Source organism: Strix aluco, chromosome 14, assembly GCF_031877795.1.
Source record: "Strix aluco isolate bStrAlu1 chromosome 14, bStrAlu1.hap1, whole genome shotgun sequence".
Taxonomy (NCBI): domain Eukaryota; kingdom Metazoa; phylum Chordata; class Aves; order Strigiformes; family Strigidae; genus Strix; species Strix aluco.
In genome coordinates this window covers 2,041,688-2,061,058 of record NC_133944.1, presented here as the reverse complement: position 1 = coordinate 2,061,058, position 19,371 = coordinate 2,041,688, and the positions used below count along the sequence as shown (strand labels likewise).

Here is a 19,371-nt window from a genome sequence, read left to right as displayed (position 1 = left end):
GGGTCAACCCGACTCTTCAACCCCTCCAGGGATGGGGACTCCCCCCCTGCCCTGGGCAGCCCATTCCAACGCCCAACAGCCCCTTCTGCAAAGAAATCCTTCCTAAGAGCCAGTCTGACCCTGCCCTGGCGCAGCTTGAGGCCATTCCCTCTTGTCCTGGCGCTGGTTCCTTGGCTCAAGAGACTCATCCCCCCTCTCTGCACCCTCCTGTCAGGGAGTTGCAGAGGGCCATGAGGTCTCCCCTCAGCCTCCTCTTCTCCAGACTAAACCCCCCCAGTTCCCTCAGCCGCTCCCCATCACACCTGTGCTCCAGACCCTGCACCAGCTCCGTTGCCCTTCTCTGGACACGCTCGAGCCATTCAATGGCCTTTTTGGAGTGAGGGGCCCAAAACTGAACCCACTCATCAAGGGGCGGCCTCACCAGTGCCGAGCACAGGGGTCAGATCCCTTCCCTGTCCCTGCTGGCCACGCTAGTGCTGATACAAGCCAGGATGCCATTGGCCTTCTTGGCCACCTGGGCACACTGCTGGCTCGTTATCAATCAATTAACCCCCCAGGTCCCTCTCTGACTGGCAGCTCTCCAGCCATTCCTCCACCACAGCCCAAAACCCTCCTGGCCCTCAGCCCCAACCTGGAGGCTTGCAGGGCAGAGGCCTGGAGGTCCAGCATGACGTGCAAGAAGTAGTAGCTGAGAAAGATGCGGCGCTGGAGAAGGAGGAAGAAGAAGCAGATGCTGTCCCAGATGATGCCCGCCTCCTCCACGGGCAGCGAGCAGTCATGGTCCTTGCCCATCTCCTTGGCTGGCAGGCAGAGATGCAGGCAGGTCAGGCAGAGATGAACCCCACCAGCTCAGGCAGGGCAACCCCCAGCCACCCCCCCCCACTCCAGGGCCAGCAACTCACGGTCGTAGTAGCCCTTGACAGTGCAGACCAGGCTGAAGAGCTGGATCACCCAGCAGAAGTTGCTCTGCATCTGCTGCACAAAGACGCAGGAGAGGAGCTGCAGGGAGAGAAGGTGGAGCACAGGGTTTGCCCCGGGATCGTGTTACCCCCCCCTCGCCCCCTCCCCACAGGATGCCCAGTGGCCCCGACCAGCAGCCCTCACCGACAACATATTTTTGGAGATGATGACAGTGATGTTGTAGAGGATGAGGCAGTCCCAGAGCACCAGGCGAGCCCGTGCCGGCTTGCGCAGCATGGCGGTGCCGAAGAGGAGGAGGTAGAAGCAGGCCAGCAGGTAGCCGAGGCCGAAGAGGCTGATGCGGGTGGCCCCGGTGATGAAGACCACCACCAGGACGAACCAGAAGAGGTAGCGGAAGACCACCACCTTCACCATGTCCAGGTACGACCTGGGGGACGGGGCACTCAGGGCGGGGTCCCTGTCCCCTCCCAGCACTCACGCTGGACACCGCCTGGTTTTGGGGTGAAACAAGGGGCTACCCCACACCCCAGCATGGTCCCAGTCCCCACATCAGCTCTATTTTGGGGGACAAAGTGCCTTGGCTCAGTCTATGGGGTCCCAGTGTCCACAGGGGTCCTGCACCATCACCAGGGGTGTCCTGGACCACCAGATCTTCCAGCACAGCCTTGGGGGGCTCCTGTCCCAGCCCAGGGGTCCGACCCTAGTTGACAGGGGGTCCTGTCCCAGCTCGGGGGTCCCACCCTAGTGACAGGGGGTCCCATCCCAAGCCAGAGGGTCCCATCCCAAACTGGGGGAGGTCCTACCCCCATGGCCGCAGGTGCCCCAGCCCACCCCAAGCCCGGGCACCCACCGGCAGTGGATGAAGTTGGGGGTGGGGTTGCTGGGGTCCTGCGCCAGGTCGAGCCGGTCAGTATTGTCGCCGGCCGCCCGCAGCCACTCCTCAGTGCGCTCGGCCTCGAAGACCCGCCACTGCTGGGCCGCGCACAGCAGCAGCACGAAGTCGTCTGCGGGCACATGGCGCAGATGGGGGCGGGTGGGGCTGTGCTAGCCCACGCCCATTTAAAAAGGGGGCATGGTACCCACCAAGCCCCTCCCCAAAAAGGTGGGGCACCCCCACGCCACTCCTCCCCTGGGGTGTGGGGTTCATTAAGCTCCCCCAAGGGGTGTGGCTTTAATTAAGCACCTCCCTGAAGGCATGGCTCGCCCCAAGCCCCTCTTTTTATTTTTTTTTTTTAGTGGGTGGGGCTCTTCCACAGCCCCACCTCCAAAAGGGGAGTGGATACCTGTGAAGCTTCACCCCCACAGGTGTGGCTTTTATAGCTCCTCCCACGCCCCCGCTGCTCACCTTCCTGGGGGCAGGACGGGACCCCCCCATGGCTGGGGGTGCTCCATGGGCACTGGGGGGACAGGGGCTGGAGTAGGGGTACAGGGTACTCCGTGGGCTTGGGGGGGGTGACAGGGCACCCCATGGGCATGAGGGGTGCTGGGGCTGGAGTATGGGGCACAGGGCACCCCACAGGCAGGGGGCTGCCAGAACTGGGGCACCCCATGGTCAGGGGGTGCTAGGGGCTTGGGGGGGTGCCAGGGCACCCCATGGGCAGGGGGTGGTCCTGGGGCTGGAGTAGGGGGACAGGGCATCCCATGAGCGGGGGGGGTGCCAGGGGCTGGGTGGGGGGGGGACACACAATACTCACTGATGAGGTTGGTGGATTTGGGGGCCACGAAGAAGTCGGGCAGGTAGAGCCACTTGATGAGCGCCGAGTTGATGGGGAGGGCCAGGCTCCAGCGCCATGGGTAGTCTGGGGGGGGCACGGTGGGCACGCTTGATGCCAGCCTGCCCCACACATAGACCCCCACCTCCCCTACCCAGGCAAAGGGATGGGTGCCCCCCCCTTACCCACGCAGAGGGCGGGCGGCATGCCCACGCACAGCAGGTACTGGTAGAGGAGGAAGATGACGAGGAAGAGGCAGTACTTGGGCCAGAGGCGGGCGATGGCCGCCCGCCGGCGCCGGGTCAGGATGACGACGAGCCAGCAGCCGTGCAGGATCACCATGAAGTTCATCCGCTGCCCGATCACATTCACCGTCATCAGGAAACAAATCTGGGGTGGGATGGGGATGGGGGGGGATGCAGAGGCTCAGCCCCAGGGTGCTGCGAGCGGTGGGATCCCCCCCACCTTCCTCCCCGCAGCACCCGCTCCCCACCTCCAAGCCGAACTTGTAGTAGAAGTAGTTGAGGAAATATTTGGCACAGCTGACGAGGCCGTGGTCGAGGTGCTCGCGGGAGATGTCCTCGAAAATGGTCTCGGTGACGGGGGCCACCAGCTGGTGCTGTTTGCGGTAGTACTGCTGCCGCCGGTACACCACCGCCTCGAACACCAGCAGCAGCAGCACCAGGAGGTGGTTCTGGAGGACGGGGCGGGCAAGGGGATGCTCAGCACCATGAACATGCCACCGAGCATCCCCCCACATGGTCCCCATGGACAGGGTGTCCCCGCGCCCACCTGGATGTAGCCCAAGTTGGGGTAACCTTTGTGGATGCCGAACCAGTTGGCAGGGTCCACGGGGCCGCGGTACAACGTGGAGTTGCCCAGTTCCTCTGGGCTCAGGTTGGTGCTGTTGAGCTGGGGCTGCAAAGAGGAGCAGCACCAGGCCTCAGCACCCCTCGCTCCAGCCAGGGAACCCCCCACAAGCACCCCAAGAACCGTGTATATACCCCCCCCCAGCCCTGGCACCTGGGTGCAGTTGCTGGAGTATTCATGGGGGTCGACAATCTTTAGCTGGTAGAGCATCTTACAGACGATGATGATGCAAGTCCAGACGGTGGAGAGGCAGGAGGCCATGTGGCGGAAGCGGCAGTAGGGCATGGCGAAGGCCCACAGCAGCACCAGCAAGAAGTTCATCACCGATACCTGGGGCAGTGGCCGTGTCAGCACCCCGGGGTGCCCAGCTGAGCCCCCCCATCACCCCATCACCCTGAGGCTGGTAGAATCACAGAATCATCTGGGTTGGAAAAGACCTTGAAGCTCCTCCAGTCCAACCATGAACCTCACACTGACCGTTCCCAACTCCACCAGATCCCTCAGTGCTGGGTCAACCCGACTCTTCAACCCCTCCAGGGATGGGGACTCCCCCCCTGCCCTGGGCAGCCCATTCCAACGCCCAACAACCCCTTCTGCAAAGAAATCCTTCCTAAGAGCCAGTCTGACCCTGCCCTGGCGCAGCTTGAGGCCATTCCCTCTTGTCCTGGCGCTTGTTCCTTGGGTCAAGAGACTCGGTTAAAGGTACCTCCTGCAGGGCCACCCAGACGGTGTAGAGAGCCACCAGCTTGAGGATGTGGAGCTCTAGCAGGCGGCCCACGAAGACCTGTCCACGGGTCAGTGTGTCCGAGAAGGTCCAGCCCAGCACGATCAGGCGCTCCAGCACCAGCCCCCATTTGGTGGGCACTGCAGGGACACGGACCGTCACGGACACCCCCACAGCCACCCTGGCTCAGGGGACATCCCAACCCATCCCTGTATCCTCCTGTGCTTGGAGGACACCCCAATCCAACCCTGTGCCCTCCAACCCTTTTCCTGGCTTGGAGGATGCCTCAATGTACCCCTGCACCCCCTCTGTCCCATCCTGGCTTGATGGACACCCCAATCCATCCCCATCCCCTCCATGCTTGAAGGACACCCCAATCCATCCCTGTAGCCTCCCAGCTCCTCCCTGGCTCAGAGGACACCCCAACCCATTTTCATGCCCTCCCAGACTTGGAGGACACCCCAATCCATCCCTCTAGCCCCTTCCTGGCTTGGAGGGCACCCTAATCCATCCTTCTACCCTACCACACTTGGAAGTCCCCCAAATCCATCTCCCTACCCTTCCAGCCCCTTCCTAGCTTGGAGGACACCCCCTCCACCCTGTCCCCCCATCCTGCCCGGTACCCTGTGATGCGGTGTCGGAGTCACCCGTCCCAGCGTTCTCAGCAGCAGCCGCATCCCGCAGCAGCCGGCTGCCGTGCAGCTCCTCGGGCCTGAGGGGAGGAAGGCTCAGAGTGGGGACGGGGGCCTCAGGGTGCAGGGGGTGGGTCACCCCAGCGCAGGGCCCTACCTGGGGATGTGGCAGGGCGGCGGAGCAGCGGCAGGGACGTGCTCCAGGTCGGTGATGTGCATGAAGGGGCGGTGGAAGTAATGGAGCTGCAGGATGCAGGCCAGGAGGAAGAAGCCTGGGATGAGGGTGCTGGAGAAGAGCTCGGAGACGCTGAACTGCTCCAGGCCCAGGTCGCCCAGCCTGGGTGGCGAGGGGAAGGTCAATGCGGGGCCGCATCCACCCCACCCCACATGGGCATCGAGCCGCCGTGGCGGGTCTGAACCCCAACTCCCCCCCTGCCTCAGTTTCCCCAGGGGCATCGCATCCCACGGCTGTGCCCTGGTACCACCACGGGGCTGGTGGCAGCAGGGACCCCGCAGCAGGTCGGAGACACTCACTGCTCATCGGTGAGGCCCGTCAGGTTCCTCCAGTACATTGGGAAGTCCTCGAACTGGAAGGTGTAGACGGCGATGAGCACCAGCATGGTGTAGGCCACCACTAGCCACCAAAAGCCCTTCAGCACCTTGCGCCAGAGGCTGTAGTACACCTGCGGGGACAGGGACATCAGCAGGGACACGCCGGGGACAGGGACAAAGAGGGGTCCCCGTTCCCCCCTACCTGGAAGAGGGTGAGGCAGAGGAGGAAGAGGAACATGTAGACGATCTTGTAGACGACGAGGCGCCCGGCGAAGCTCACCACGATGAACATGCCGGCGCAGACGCAGATCCAGTATTTGGCGTAGAAATCCCGCACCAGGCCCCCCAGCGCCTTCAGCACGTCCCGCTGCCGGCTGGGCTCTGCGAGACACGGGGAGGTGGGGGGGGGCTACAGGCAGCCAGGCAGGGGGCACAGTGTGTCCCCCACCTCCGGGCACTCGCACCGCAGGGATGCTCAACCCAGGTCCCTCTGGGAGCCCTCACCTGTGTCTGAGACGGTCACTTCCAGGAGAGGGGTGGTTGGGCACCTCCTCGTTAGCAGCTTCTCCTTAACGAACTGCCGCAGCAGCAGCCAGAAGGTGAGGGTGAGCAGGAGCTGCGGGGACAAGCAGTAAGCAGGGACAAGCTGGGGGCCAGCAGGGCCTGGGGTGGGGGACAGCAGGCTTACCATGGCCCCCAGGTCCAAGCAAGGATATTTAGGGTGCACCAGCCCCAACTGCTCAAGGCTCATGAAGCCGACGCGGGTGGGCAGCTCGGGGGCCAGATCCATGCCCCAGACGTAACGCAGGCTGCAGAGAGCGACACCGTAGAGGAGGAGGAAGGGCGAGCAGAGCATGGCAAAGTGATGCCGGCTCCGCACGGTCCAGATGAGGCAGGCCCAGAGCAGCAGCACGAAGGTCAGCCAGCTGTGGTAGGTGATGCTCCACACCTACAGGCGGGCAGGATGAGGCCACTCACCCGGGCTCAGCCCCCCACCATATCACAGAATCACAGAATCACCTCGGTTGGAAAAGCCCTTGAAGCTCCTCCAGTCCAACCATGAACCTCACCCTGACCGTTCCCAACCCCACCAGATCCCTCAGCGCTGGGTCAACCCGACTCTTCAACCCCTCCAGGGATGGGGACTCCCCCCCTGCCCTGGGCAGCCCATTCCAACGCCCAACAACCCCTTCTGCAAAGAAATCCTTCCTAAGAGCCAGTCTGACCCTGCCCTGGCGCAGCTTGAGGCCATTCCCTCTTGTCCTGGTGCTGGTTCCTTGGCTCAAGAGACTCATCCCCCCTCTCTGCACCCTCCTGTCAGTGAGTTGTAGAGGGCCATGAGGTCTCCCCTCAGCCTCCTCTTCTCCAGACTAAACCCCCCCAGTTCCCTCAGCCGCTCCCCATCACACCTGTGCTCCAGACCCTGCACCAGCTCCGTTGCCCTTCTCTGGACACGCTCGAGCCATTCAATGGCCTTTTTGGAGTGAGGGGCCCAAAACTGAACCCACTCATCGAGGGGCGGCCTCACCAGTGCCGAGCACAGGGGTCAGATCCCTTCCCTGTCCCTGCTGGCCACGCTAGTGCTGATACAAGCCAGGATGCCATTGGCCTTCTTGGCCACCTGGGCACAGTGCTGGCTCATTATCAATCAATTAACCCCCCAGGTCCCTCTCTGACTGGCAGCTCTCCAGCCACTCCTCCCCAAGCCTGTAGCACTGCTGGGGGTTGTTGTGGCCCAAGGGCAGCACCCGGCATTTGGCCTTAGTGAAACTCCTCCAGGTGGCCTCAGCCCATCGCTCCAGCCTGGCCAGGTCTCTCTGCAGAGCCTGTGTTTCCCCCCGCCCCCCCCCTCACCAGCCCCTCACCATCATGGCGATGAGGGCACAGACGTAGCTCTGCTTCATGATGACGTGGCCCAGGGTGTGCAGGGGCAGCCGCTCTGCTGGACTCCTCCTGCCTGGCCACGGGGAGAGGGGGGACACCATGAGCTGCACCCCGCCGGGGGCCACAGGCAGGGCTCGGGGAGCAGGGGGGATGGGGATGGGTTTACCTGGCTGTGGCGAGTTACCCATGACATGGACGGTGCAGTTGTCGGCGCCGATGCCTGGCTTCCCGGTGCTGGGGGACAGCATGGGCTGGGGGGGCAGAGAGGGCTCAGAGCCCACCCTGGCACCCCCAGAGCACCCCGCACCCATTCCTCCTCAGTTCAGGCATCGCCTGGGGGGCACAGCACACCCCCCCAACCCACCTTGGTGTCCTCAGCCACGCCATCGGTGTCTTTAGGCCAGCTCTCCAGCTCCACCAGCTCCCTGGCCGGGCACCTCGCCGGTGGCTGTTTCGGCGCCGCGGTTCTCTGCGAGGGGCAGGAGCCAGCTCAGGACACCCCGCTGCAGCCACCGGGGCAGCAGGATCATGCCCCGTCCCCCTGCCAAGGCACCCCCCCACCACAGGCACCCCGCTGCAGGCGCCGGCACGGGGTACAGCTCAGCCCTGCAGCCCCTCACCCTGGCATCCAGCCGGCGCAGCTTCACCAGGGTGACCACGGTGTAGTAAAGCAGGAGTAGGATGCCGGGGTTGGCGTAGACAGGCCAGGGGTGGCCAGTGTTGAGCACTAGGGCATTGGGCCGGGAGCAGTTGCGGTACAGGATGATGTCCTTGAAGCCAAACACCCTGAGGGGACAGAGCGGGTGGAATTATCCCCTAAAATAGGACCCCCCCACAATGAGCCAGGGTCCTGTTTGGGTGCTGGCACAGCACACGGCTTCACCAGGCAGCTCCTGGCAGCAGGACGGGGCTCAATCGGGGCGGCACAGGGACCCACGGGCATGACTCCCTCGCCAGGGACTCACCGTGCCCAGATGGTGGGGGGCGGGAAGACCCCCTGGACAAAGGGTGCCTGGTAGGCGTAGAGGCAGAGGAGGTGGCCGGCGGCATAGACGCCGACGAGGATGCAGAGGGTGTCGAAGGCCAGGCGGCTGGCGGGGAGGTGGCAGGCCCACCACGTGCACAGCCCCACGAAGAGCAGGTAGTACACACTGGAGGAGGCGGAGGGCAGGGTGATCCCTGGGGAGCAGCGCCCCGCGGGCGGTCAGTGCGCAGCTGAGCATCCTCCAGCCACGCAGCCCCCAGCCAAGCATCCTCCTCCCCCAGATTGAGTATCCCCCCACACTGAGCATCCCCCTGCACTGAATATCCCCCTGCACTGAGCATCATCCCCCCCAGACTGAACATTCCCCCCCCTGGACTGAGCAACCCTCTGGACTGACCACTCCCCTGCACCAAACATCCCCCCCCAACCGAGCATCCTCCTGCACCGAGCATCCCTGCAGACCTCAGTCTGGACTGAGCATCATCCCGGACCAAGCATCCTCCTGGCCAAGCATCCCTCTGAACCAAGCATCCCCCTTGCACTGAGCATCCCCCCGGACTGAGCATCCCCCTGGACTGAGCATCCCCCCAGACCTGAGTCTGGATCAAGCATCACCCTGGACCAAGTGTCCTCCTGACCAAGCATCCCCCTGCACTGAGCATCCCCCTGGACCGAACATCCCCCCTGCACTGAGCATCCCCCCAGACCAAGCATCCCCCAGACCGAGCATCCCCGAGACCGAGCATCCCCCCCTGGACCAAGCATCCCTCCAGACCGAGCATCCCCCCTCAGACTGAGCATCCCTCCCAGACTGAGCATCCCCCAGACCGATTATCCCCTCTGGCAGCATGGCCACCGAGACCCCTCCCATCCCACCGCACACCCCCCCGCACCCCACACCCACCAGCCAAGGCCAGCAGCAGGATGGCCAGGCCCTTCCCGGCCGCCCAGAGCAGCCAGTGAGCCGTCACCCGCAACCTGGTGCTCAGCGGCGTGTCCCCATCGGCCGTGCCACCGCGCCGCTCCACGTCCTCCTCTTCCCCCTGCCCACCGAGCGCAGCGTGACCCCAGGGCCTGACCCCGGGGTAGCCCAGGCCGTGCCTCAGTTTCCCCCCTTGAGGGCGGCCGGGACGCCCTGGCCGGCATGGTGCAGGCGCGCAGCCCGGCACCTGGCCGTGTTTATCTCATTAGCCGCTTGGAAAGCGCCTCCGAAAAGCGGCTGTTTTTCTTGGCGCTGGCGCCCGGGTTCCCAGCACTGAGCTTTTTTCCAGGCTGCCTCCCGCGCTGGCCCCGCGCTCACGGTAAAGGCATTCGCAGTGGCCCGGTGCTCCGGTTACAGCCCGGCCACAGCCGGGCCCGCCGTCATGGCTCGGAACGGTGGAGGGCACCCCAAAATGGGGCTGAGCCCCAAGGGGTGTTTGCTGAGCTGGCGAGGGGGCCATCGGCTTGGGGTTGGGTCTCCCTGGGTGAGCCCAGTGCCACCAGCACCATGTCCCGGTGCCCCGCTGGCACTGCCAGGCACAGCACCCTGCCAAGGTGGGTGCCAGCAGCCCCTGATCGCCCACCCCACCCCACTGATTCTGATTCCAGGGGTTTTAGTGTGGGGGGTGCCAGCAGGAGCCTGGGGGTGCCCTTTGCCGGGATCTTCCCGGGATCCCTACAGCAACGTGGGAGCAAACACGAGCAAAAACTCCTCCGCTGCTGAGTCACCCCGAGCCTACGAGATGCCGGGACGGTGACCCAGCCCTCCTCCACTGCTGCCCGCCCAGCCAGGCCACCAAAACTTGCTCCCGGCCACCGCAGACGTCCCCATGCCAAGCCTCCTGTGTCCCAGCCTGCCCTGCCCGAGGAGGGGATGGGGACCGGCCACCGTGGGATGCTGCCGATGGCCCCGGGGCTGGCTCTCACCCGCTCACGGGGTTCCAGGGGCTCCAGTCTCCGGGCGCGGGCGGCAGCACCGGCCTTGGGGACGAGGCGGCGGCACAGGCAGAGGCAGAGGGACGAGACCAGCAGGATGCCAACATCGGGCGCCACGAGACGCACCGAGTTGGGGATGTCGCCCAAGTCCAGCCTGGGGAGGGGAAAGCAGAGGTAGGGGAGGACTTCGGGGTGCCCCCCACCACTGCCAGCCCCCCCAGCCCCGCACCGCTGGGGTGCCCTTACCTGGTGACCCCGATGTGCCGGGCGAGGACCTCCCAGGTGCTGCCTGCGGGGAAGAGGGGAGGGTCTGAGTTTGGCAGACCTGGGGTGGGCAGGTGCTGAGGCCACCCAGAGCAGGCAGCTTCCCCCTGGAAGGGGGCACAACACCCCACATCCATGGGGAAAACACCCCACATCCATGGGCACAACACCCCCCACATCCATGGGGACAACACCCCCCACATCCACGGGGACAACATCCCACATCCATGGGGACCCAGGACGGGGTCTGTGCCCAGGGCAGCAGCCACCTCAGAGTGCCCCCAGTGCTGGGCACGTGGCTGGGACCCCCCAGAGCCACAGCAGCCCCCCAGCACCCAGAAGGATGGAATCCCCTCACCCACACCAGCTTGGGGGTGCAGCCCCGGGGCACCGTGGGAACAGGGTGAAGCCTGGGGGAGCAGAGGTGTGAGAGGGCAAGGGAAGGTGTGGGCACCCCCAAAGCACCCTGTACTCACAGCTGGGCCCCAGGAGCTGGTCCAGTACAGGCAGCGTGTAGAGGCATATTTGGAAAACAAAGTGGGCGAGGAGGAAGAGGATGCTGGTCGCCAGCAGAGCTTTGAGGAGGCGGCCGGTGTGACCTGTGAGACATGGGCAACCCGTTATCCATCGCCTGAGGTGACCCCAGGATGTGCCACCACCCTGGGTAGAGCTGGGTGCACTCTGGCTGATGCCGGAGGTCCGGCCCAGGGTCACGGCCCTCCCAGGACCTCACACCTCTCCCCGTGCACCCAGCGCATCCTAAGAGCATCCTTTGTGCTGCGTTCCTGAAGAAACTGAGGCACGGGGCAATGCAGGGAGCCGGGGGCCCTGGGACCACCCTTGCCCCTTGCTGGCACTGGGCGCAGCTCCCCATCCCTGGTGGAACACCCTGTGTGGGAGGCTCCAGAGGGTCTCCCACACCACGAGCCCTGACAGACCTTCCAGTAGCCACAGCCGTGCCCCCATCCCACCCAGTTTCCCGGGCCACGCGCCCACTTTTCTGGCCATGGGGGACAGGCAGCGAGCCCACTGCAGCTGTACACTAGCCGGGGGTGGGGGCGGCCCCGGGCCAAAAACTCTCCCTCTGCTTGTTTTTTCCTGTAAATCCACAGGAAAGCTCTTGACAGCGGTGTGAGCCCATGAAATATTCAGAGGGCAGAGAGCTTTTAGCCGCGGCCGTGCCAGGCGCTGCCGGTTTGTGTCACAGCGTGGCTCAGCCTGGCACAGAGGAGCAGGGAGACGGGTGGGGGCTACAGCCACTCGGTGCCACCCTGGGGGGGGGGGGCACGTCCCATGCACCCACCTTGGGAGATGCACCCTGCACCCCCCCTCCTCCACACATACCCACCGTGGGGGACGTGCCCCGGCAGGGCGGAGGGGCTGCTCGTGGTACATCCCTGCCCACCCCGCGGGCACAGCCCAGCCCTGAGGTTTCTGGTTAATAAGGCTCAAAACTGACCATTTTGGAGCTGGAGGGCTATTAATAGCCAAGCCGGGCTATAATTAACAGAGCGAGGCTGCCATGCGGAGCCACGCTGCCCAGGCGGGGAGGGGGGAAACCGCAGGGGAAGAAGGACAGGTACCTGCCCGCACGCTGCCCACCCTGCCTGCGCCCCAGGTTGAGCCCCTTACCTCCGGCGGGGTGCGGGGTGGGCCCCGGGAACCAGGGCAGGAGCAGCAGGAAGAGCAGGTACACCAGGGAGAGGAGGTTGAAGCGGAAGAGGCAGGCTGTGGGCAGAGGTACAGGCAGGGTTAGTGCACGGCGAGGGCGCAGCACCCCACCCCGGGGATCCCTGAGAGTGGCACCTCAACCTGTGCGGTGAGGGACACCCCAAAATGATGGGTAGTCCCAAACAGGGTTTCAGGCCCCCCCAGAAATGACAGTGGGAAGAGGGGGACATGGGCAGGAGCCCGGGCTGGGTCAGTCCCGGTGACCCACCGGAGTGGCACAGGTTGGGGGGGGGCCCACCAGAAGTCCCAGATATGTGGGGTGACAAGGGGACAAGAGCCACGACCAAAATCTGCTGCATTTCCACGTGGGTCCTGCAAGACCATGCTGAGGTTTGCAGGGACCCCCACAGCCAGGCTGGGACACCCACCCACCTGCCCCCAGCCCCGCTCTGGGCGCGCCACCAGCTCACCACCTTCCCCCCTCTCCCCGGCTTATTTTTAGACCTAAATTACAGCTTGTTTGCAGGCGGGAAACCGTCGGAGGAGCTGGGCAGGGAGCGGGGCTGAGCCAGCGCCCCATGGAGCTGCCGCCAGCGGGGGACGGGGACCCGGGGGGGGGCCACACATCCCCGGGCACCGTGGTTGGGGACGCGGCGTTCCCACCGGCTGCGTGCAGGGGCCAGGCGAGCGGTGACAGACACCAGCACATGTTCCAGCGGGGGCCCTGCGGCCACCCAGCCACGAGGCCCCGGTGACAGGCACGGTGCTGCCAGACACCCACCAAATCGCTGCTCGGCCGGAGAGGAAGGGATTTTTGGGGGGGCTGCATGGCACGGGGGCTTCGCTTTCTAACTGCGCCCCTGCTCCAGGCATCTCTCTGTCCCCTCTTCTGCAAACCAGAGGGACGTGTCCCCACATCCCCCCCCCAACTCTGGGTAGGGGGAATCCCTCTGGGGCAGCCCCAGGGAATCGGTGTTGGGGACCCCGGTTCTGCACAGTCATGGCAGGGACCTGCTCCCTTTGGCACCCCACTTGGGGAGGGGGTGAGGCAGAGGGGGCTGAGAGGGCAGCCCCCAGCCCCGTGGGGATGGGGGGGCAAGAGGGGGGGGGGGGCAGGCTGGGAGCCAGGGATGTGCTTGGCCTCACCAACCCCGGCGCGGCCCTTCCTGTGTTTATGAGGTTTCAATGGGATGGCACATCCTAGGGCAAGGGACGATGTGGCCAGGGTGAGGTGGGGGGACACGGTGCAGCCCCCCATGAGCAGCCCAGCACCCCAGAATGGCAAGGGATCCTCAGAGGGTGCGGAGGGGTGGGTGGGGAGGCACCCAGGAATGCACCCAGCACGTCCCACGCAGCACCCATGGGGCTAATGCCGGTCCCTGACCCCACAGCGGGGTCCCCAGATGCCTCCCTGCCCTGGGGGAGCACGGGCAGCCCCCGAGCACGGGTGGGGGGGACAGGACCACCATCCCACCAGCCGCCTCGCCACGGTGACCCCGGGACGCGTCACCTCCCTGCACACTGCCGAGGGTTGCTGGCTACATTTCGGCAAACCATGATCTCATGGAGCAAATATTCCCCTTCCCGCGCCAACGGCGATGGGGCCGAGAGGAGCCTTCCCGGCGCGGGGGGCGAGCCGCTGCTCCGGCTTAACGTGGGGGCCAGCCAGTCCCCCCACCCCACGATGGCCACTGGCACCCCCAGGCCTGGCACCAACCCCACAGCCCACCCCCGCGCCAGGTCCTTTGGGTGTCTGGGGGGAACCAGCCCCAGCGTGAGCCCCTGTCCCAGCCGCGGTGGGTGCTGGTGGCCCGGAGGCGACCGACTGTGACAGAGCCCTGCTGGCATCACCTGGGCTGGGGGCTGCCCGAGAGCGGCGGGGACAACAGGGACTGTGGGGAGACCCACGGGCATTGCTGGGCACTGGGGGGGACACACAGGGACCACCCGTGCCTGGAGCAACAGTGTCACCCACACATTTTATGCCACCAGTGCCAGGGATGTCACTCCTGGGCCAGCACTGAGCTGGCATCCCGGTGGCAGCGGCTTGGGGTCACGTCAGGCATTGGGAAGGGCCAGCAAATGCAGAGCACCCTGCTGCACCCCAGGGCCAAGCCAGTACCCATGGGACCCTCTGGCCAGCAGCTCCCCCTCCACCCCAACTCGAGGTATCGCCGGGAAAGCTGCTGGCACAGTGGTCAGTGCTCAACCCCTGCTTCAACCAGCTTTTAAGGGCTCAAGGATGAAAAAGGGGGGAAAAAAAAATAATAAATGAGGCTACAGGGAGCAGTCCCCCGGGATGATGCAGCCCAGTTTGGGGTGCCCAGCTCTGCACCCCCGCCTCCGTGGCAGGGCGTGCCGTGCCCACGGGGAGTGGGTGCTCAGTCCTGCACACTCGGAGGAAACCGGTTCCCCGTGGTGCTGACAGCAGGGAAAGTGCCCGGCGTGGGGAGAAAAACCAGTTTGGTGTGTGGGGAGAGAAACCCGCCCTCCCACACCCATGGGAGCCAGGCAGGTGGGTGGGTGGGTGCTGTGGCACCCACTGCCCCCCTCCCCACACGAGCAGCACCATTGCCCACACACGCACGGGGCAGGATCTGGCCCACGCTGAGCGTCCCCCTTGTACCCCCAGCAAGGTCCTCTTGGATTTGCACCCCAAACCCCCATTCCCCAGCTCTGTGACCCCCTTTCCGCCCCCCGGCGAGCAGCCACGCTGCCGGGGAGTTCACCGCCACCACGGCCGGCGCTGGCAGCCAGCAGCGCTTGAAATATTAACGATGTTAATGTGCCGGGAGGAGGATAAATCACGGCGCCGGGGAGCTGGGTGAGATGTTTCCTTCACGCCGGCCTTTAATCTCTCCATGGGAGGGGAGCGGGGTCATCGGGGACCCCAGGGGAGGGCAGGGACCCAGCGGTGAGGGTGGGGGTGGCCAGGGAGAGCCAGCACCGAGGTCTCTCTCGTTGCCACCGGGCTGGGAAGCGTGGGAAGGGCGGTGGTGGGAGAGGGTCGGGGTCTGGCACAACCCCCTCCCTGCAAACCGGGCACCATCCCGTGCCCAGGGACAGATCCGTACCCAAGGGCATGGGAAAAGAGGGGTCCCTGGACCCCAGCGGCGATAGGGAACCCACACAGCACCATCCACCCTGTGCCCGTGCACAGCCTGGACAGCGATTGGCATCGGCGCAGCCGCTGGCTCTGCGGGGACCTGCGGCCGCTCAGGATTAATTAGAAGAGCTCTTTAATTCCTTGCCTGCCCTGCTATTTTCACACAGGCCCGTTACCTGCTGCCAGAGCCAGGCAGCTCTGCCAAGCCGCTTCCCTGCAGCTGGGTCCTGCCTCCCGGCTAACTGGGCCCAACTTGGGGTCCCCAGGGCCAGGGGGGGGACCCAGTTTGGGTCCCCCAGGGTATCACTTTGCACCCAGGACCCTGCGCTCTGCACCCGCTGGCTGCAAACCAGAGCCTGGCCAATGAACCCCAGCCTCAGCGGCTCTCCCCATGGGATTTCTCCCCCCACCCCAAAATCCAGGCAGCCCCAAAGCAGCAAGCCCCAAAACCGGCCACACCAGGAGAGCCAGTCACCGGGTGCATGTTCCCAGCCCCGGCTCCTCTTTCCGGGAAGCGGGAGCAGCCCCATCGGTTCACCGCCGTATCCTGTTTTTGTGGAAAATTAATCCCACTCCTGCCAGCACCGAGGCAGTGGCCGGCCCCTGCTCCCCCGGGGGTGCTGCGGGAGCTGCCCCGGGAGGGCACCGGGCCTGGCGCCAGCGGGTGCCACGGCTGCCAGCTTGGGAAACCAGTGGCTTATGCAACGGGACAGGGGACATGGCAGCTGCCACCCCAGTGCTGGGGGACACCCCCTTCCCCAGCACCCACAGCCGGGCACACGCCGGGGTGGCACAGCCGATGCCAAGGGGCCCCCCGAGCCATGGGCTCAGCACTGGGATGTCTGTGCACATCGACCCCATCGCACTGGGACGTTCCTTGATGCACCCTAACATTTCCCACCCCCCCCTCCTCGCCCAGCCCCGACGGGCACCCCAGGACTCTGCCGCACCCAGGGTGCAGGGGAGGCGAAGGGTTGAACCCTTGGTGATAAAGCCCCTGCAACCCCCCCCCAGTTAGTGGGGGCGAGCCCTGGGGGCAGCATGGGGACCTCCCCCACCGCGTCCCCCACCTCAATGGGGCCATGCGGGGGCGGGTGCAAAAGGCTGGGTGCTGGGGAGATGGGCACCCCGGCGCGGGCAGCGTGCGGGCAGGCTGCAGGCAGCCAGCCCTTTGCCTCCCATCCCCCTGTGCGCCTGGGGAGGAAACAGCAGTTATTGCTCTTGGAGACAGCGGTGGCTTGGCTTTTTTTTTTTTTAATTTTTTCCTTTTTTTTTTTTTTTTTTTCCCCTCCTCTTTTTTATTTCCCTTCATTTTATAAAAAGCACCTGACCGCAGGAGGCAGCTGCCTGCAGCCCACGCGCCCGCCAGCACCCAGCTGGGTACCAGCCTCCTGCGGCACCCAGGGCTAGCCAGGACCCCCCGCCAGGGACCCCCCAGCACCCCATCACCTCCTGGCTGGGCAGGGGGGGGGCTCATCCAGGAGGGGCCGCACCCCGAGTCAGGCGCCCCCCAATTTGGGGGACACTATAGCCCCAGGGAGGGGGGGTGCCACCCTCACCCATCCCTTCTGCCTGAGCACCCAGCACAGCCAGGACCGTCACCCAGCCCGGGGGTCCTGGTGCAGAGCTGCTCCCCCCACCCCGGTCACCCCACGGGTGGGATGTGCACTGGTGGGAAGGCACGGCAGGCTGTGCCCCCCCCGCTCCCTGCCAGCTCCGTGCTCCCCAGCACCCCTGCCAGGCAGGATAGAGCTGAGATGCCTGTGCTGGGTGGGGATACGGCTGGGAGCCACGGCGTGGGGGTCCGTGGGAAATGGGGGGCTGCCCTGAGCTGCGCCGTGGGGGTCCGTGGGAAGTGGGGGGCTGCTTCAAGCCACGCCGTGGGGGGCTGTGCGAAGCGGGGGGCTGCTCCAAAGTGCACCATGGGGGTCCACGGGAAGCAGGGGTCTGAACCCAGCCACATCGTGAGGGTCCGTGGGAAGCGGGGGGCTGTCCTGAGCCACACCGTGGGGGTCCATGGGAAGTGGGGGGCTGCCCTGAGGTGCACCGTGGGGGTCTGTGGGAAGCTGGGGGCTGCTCCGAGCTGCACCGTGGGGCTCAGCTCCTGCACCTCCACCCACCCCGAGCTGGCCAGGAGCCACGAGCAAACATCCTCCGGACGTTTGGGAAGAGCCGAATTGCCGGGGAAGGAAGGGCCACAGGCGGGTCGTGCTCCGGGGCTCTTCCTTCCCCCCCCAGGTGCAGCAGGATGAGCCGCATTCCCCCCCTCCCCGTGCCTCAGTTTCCCCCTCGGTGCCGGTGTGAGGCCCCAGGCCCCCCCTGAGTCACCCACAGGACTATTTTGACAAGCGGCTGGAGCGGGAGGGAGCTGCTCTCCTAGGACAACACCCCCCTCATATTTAAACAAGCCACCTACAATCTCACCGGGGGCACAACACCACCGCCATCACCAACCACGGGTCCCCGGCACGACATCCCGTGCCGGAGCGGGTCAAGCAAGCCAGACACGATTTGGGGCTAAATCAAGATAATTGGGGCACAAGGGCCCCATGCACGAGGCCGCGCCCAGAGGCCACGTGTCGCCCCACGCACCCATGGGATGCACCCGGCAGCTCCCGCGTCCCAGCGCGGCGGCTGCCACCCCTCTGGCCCGGGAGGCCTCGTGCAAAGCGGCACCCGGCCACCTTCCTTCCCCAAGCCCCGTCCGTAGGCAGGGTTATAATTAAACCTCCTCACATCCTGCGCGATGCACTGAGTCACTCCTCGAACGAACCCGAGCAAATAAAGAAAAAGCTTTTTCAACAGTCACCGACTTCCTCCGCCAGCAAGACTCACCCCGCGCCGGCGGCACAAGCCAGCACCGCGCACCCCAGCCCGGCTCCCCAAAACGCAGCCGGGGCCCGGTGGTTCTTGCCTGGACGCTGCTCCCGTCCCCTCACTCCGTCCCTTTCTCCGGGTGACGCTACCCCAAAATTCACGCCGGCGCTTCCCCCGGGCCCGCGGACCCCCCTGCACGGGTCGTGCCAGCCCGGTGACGGTGGCCAGCCCCAGCCCCCGCCCGGGCAACAAGGAGCCCCTTGAACAATCCTGTTTATGGAGAGGGTTTTTCTTTCCTTTGCGTCTAGGTAAAGGTAAACGCAGTGTCCCCGAACAGGCTCCCCCTGAGCAGCCGGGGTTCAAAGAGCCGATTCTTGTTCTGCGCGTCCCAGGACACGGGGATTTTCCAGGCCGGTAGCCAAACGGTTGCCTCGCTGGGTGGTGACAGGCCAGTTTGGCTTCAAACGGGCGCTGGGAGCAGCTTAGGAGCCGCGGCCCCCGCGAAGGCGGCGGCAGGAGGGGTGGGTGCCCCGCTCCCCGCTGCGGCCACGGGGATGGGTGGGTGCCAGGAGCCCCCCCCGAGCATCGCCCATCCCCGGGGCTGTCCCAGCACACTCTTTGCCCCCCCCCCCCCCAAATCAAGAGGCAGAGGAGCGAGTGGGGTGACACGGGACAGTTTCAGCCCCACGGGTGCCCGGTGCTGGGGGTGTGGGTGCCCACTGGCTGTACCCACGCGGGACACACACACACACACACACACACACGACAAGAGGGCACACACACACGCGGGGCGCTGCCCCCCCCCCCCCAGCCTAGACAAGTTGCAGCGTTTCCCCCAAGCAGGCTCTGTCCCGCGGGGGGGCATGCAGTGGGTCCCCCATGGGGCTTGGGGGACACAAACACGCAGCGTGGTCCCCCGTGGGGCTGGGGGGGGGAGATACACACACACGCAGTGTGATCCCTCCCCGTGGGGCTCCGGGCGGCGGAGGGAGGGGGAGGCTGTGTGCGTCCAGCCACACCGACCCACCCGCCTCCCCCCGGGGTTGGGGAGCACCGCGACGCTGTTCACGCGTGGGGGGGACACACAGACACAACGCACCCCCCCCCCCCCCGGCACTCACCGGCGAGCAGGGCGAGCGGCAGCAGTAGCCAGTAGAGCCCCGCACACAGCCCCCGCCGCTCCATCCCGTCAGCCGCCGGCGGGCCGGCCCATGCCCCGCCGAGCCGTGCCGAGCCGTGCCGAGCCGTTCCGTTCCGCCCCGCCGGGGCTGGGCAGGCCCCACTGGCCGGTCCCGGAGCGCAGAAAACGGCCGCGC

The 19,371-nt window shown here is 65.7% G+C and overlaps 1 protein-coding gene across 2 annotated transcripts in view; it reads right to left on the bottom strand.

Moving 5' to 3' along the window:
• Positions 1–19,371, bottom strand: part of PIEZO1 (piezo type mechanosensitive ion channel component 1 (Er blood group)) — a 27,105-nt gene extending 7,734 nt beyond the window's left edge. For both annotated transcript variants that reach the window (XM_074839453.1, XM_074839454.1), the window contains exons 1-27: positions 19,177–19,371; positions 12,094–12,189; positions 10,938–11,060; positions 10,444–10,486; positions 10,189–10,351; positions 9,185–9,323; positions 8,261–8,474; positions 7,916–8,081; positions 7,660–7,764; positions 7,462–7,546; positions 7,277–7,368; positions 6,100–6,360; positions 5,916–6,027; positions 5,614–5,792; positions 5,394–5,542; positions 5,017–5,196; positions 4,851–4,939; positions 4,210–4,367; positions 3,657–3,833; positions 3,426–3,551; positions 3,127–3,327; positions 2,819–3,023; positions 2,616–2,720; positions 1,772–1,925; positions 1,105–1,348; positions 903–999; positions 632–800 (exon numbers count right to left, since the gene is read on the bottom strand). In XM_074839453.1, the coding sequence (XP_074695554.1) occupies positions 632–800; positions 903–999; positions 1,105–1,348; positions 1,772–1,925; positions 2,616–2,720; positions 2,819–3,023; positions 3,127–3,327; positions 3,426–3,551; positions 3,657–3,833; positions 4,210–4,367; positions 4,851–4,939; positions 5,017–5,196; positions 5,394–5,542; positions 5,614–5,792; positions 5,916–6,027; positions 6,100–6,360; positions 7,277–7,368; positions 7,462–7,546; positions 7,660–7,764; positions 7,916–8,081; positions 8,261–8,474; positions 9,185–9,323; positions 10,189–10,351; positions 10,444–10,486; positions 10,938–11,060; positions 12,094–12,189; positions 19,177–19,240 (3,896 nt within the window). In that variant the 5' untranslated portion in view covers positions 19,241–19,371. The remainder of the gene's footprint in view (positions 1–631; positions 801–902; positions 1,000–1,104; positions 1,349–1,771; positions 1,926–2,615; positions 2,721–2,818; positions 3,024–3,126; positions 3,328–3,425; positions 3,552–3,656; positions 3,834–4,209; positions 4,368–4,850; positions 4,940–5,016; positions 5,197–5,393; positions 5,543–5,613; positions 5,793–5,915; positions 6,028–6,099; positions 6,361–7,276; positions 7,369–7,461; positions 7,547–7,659; positions 7,765–7,915; positions 8,082–8,260; positions 8,475–9,184; positions 9,324–10,188; positions 10,352–10,443; positions 10,487–10,937; positions 11,061–12,093; positions 12,190–19,176) is intronic.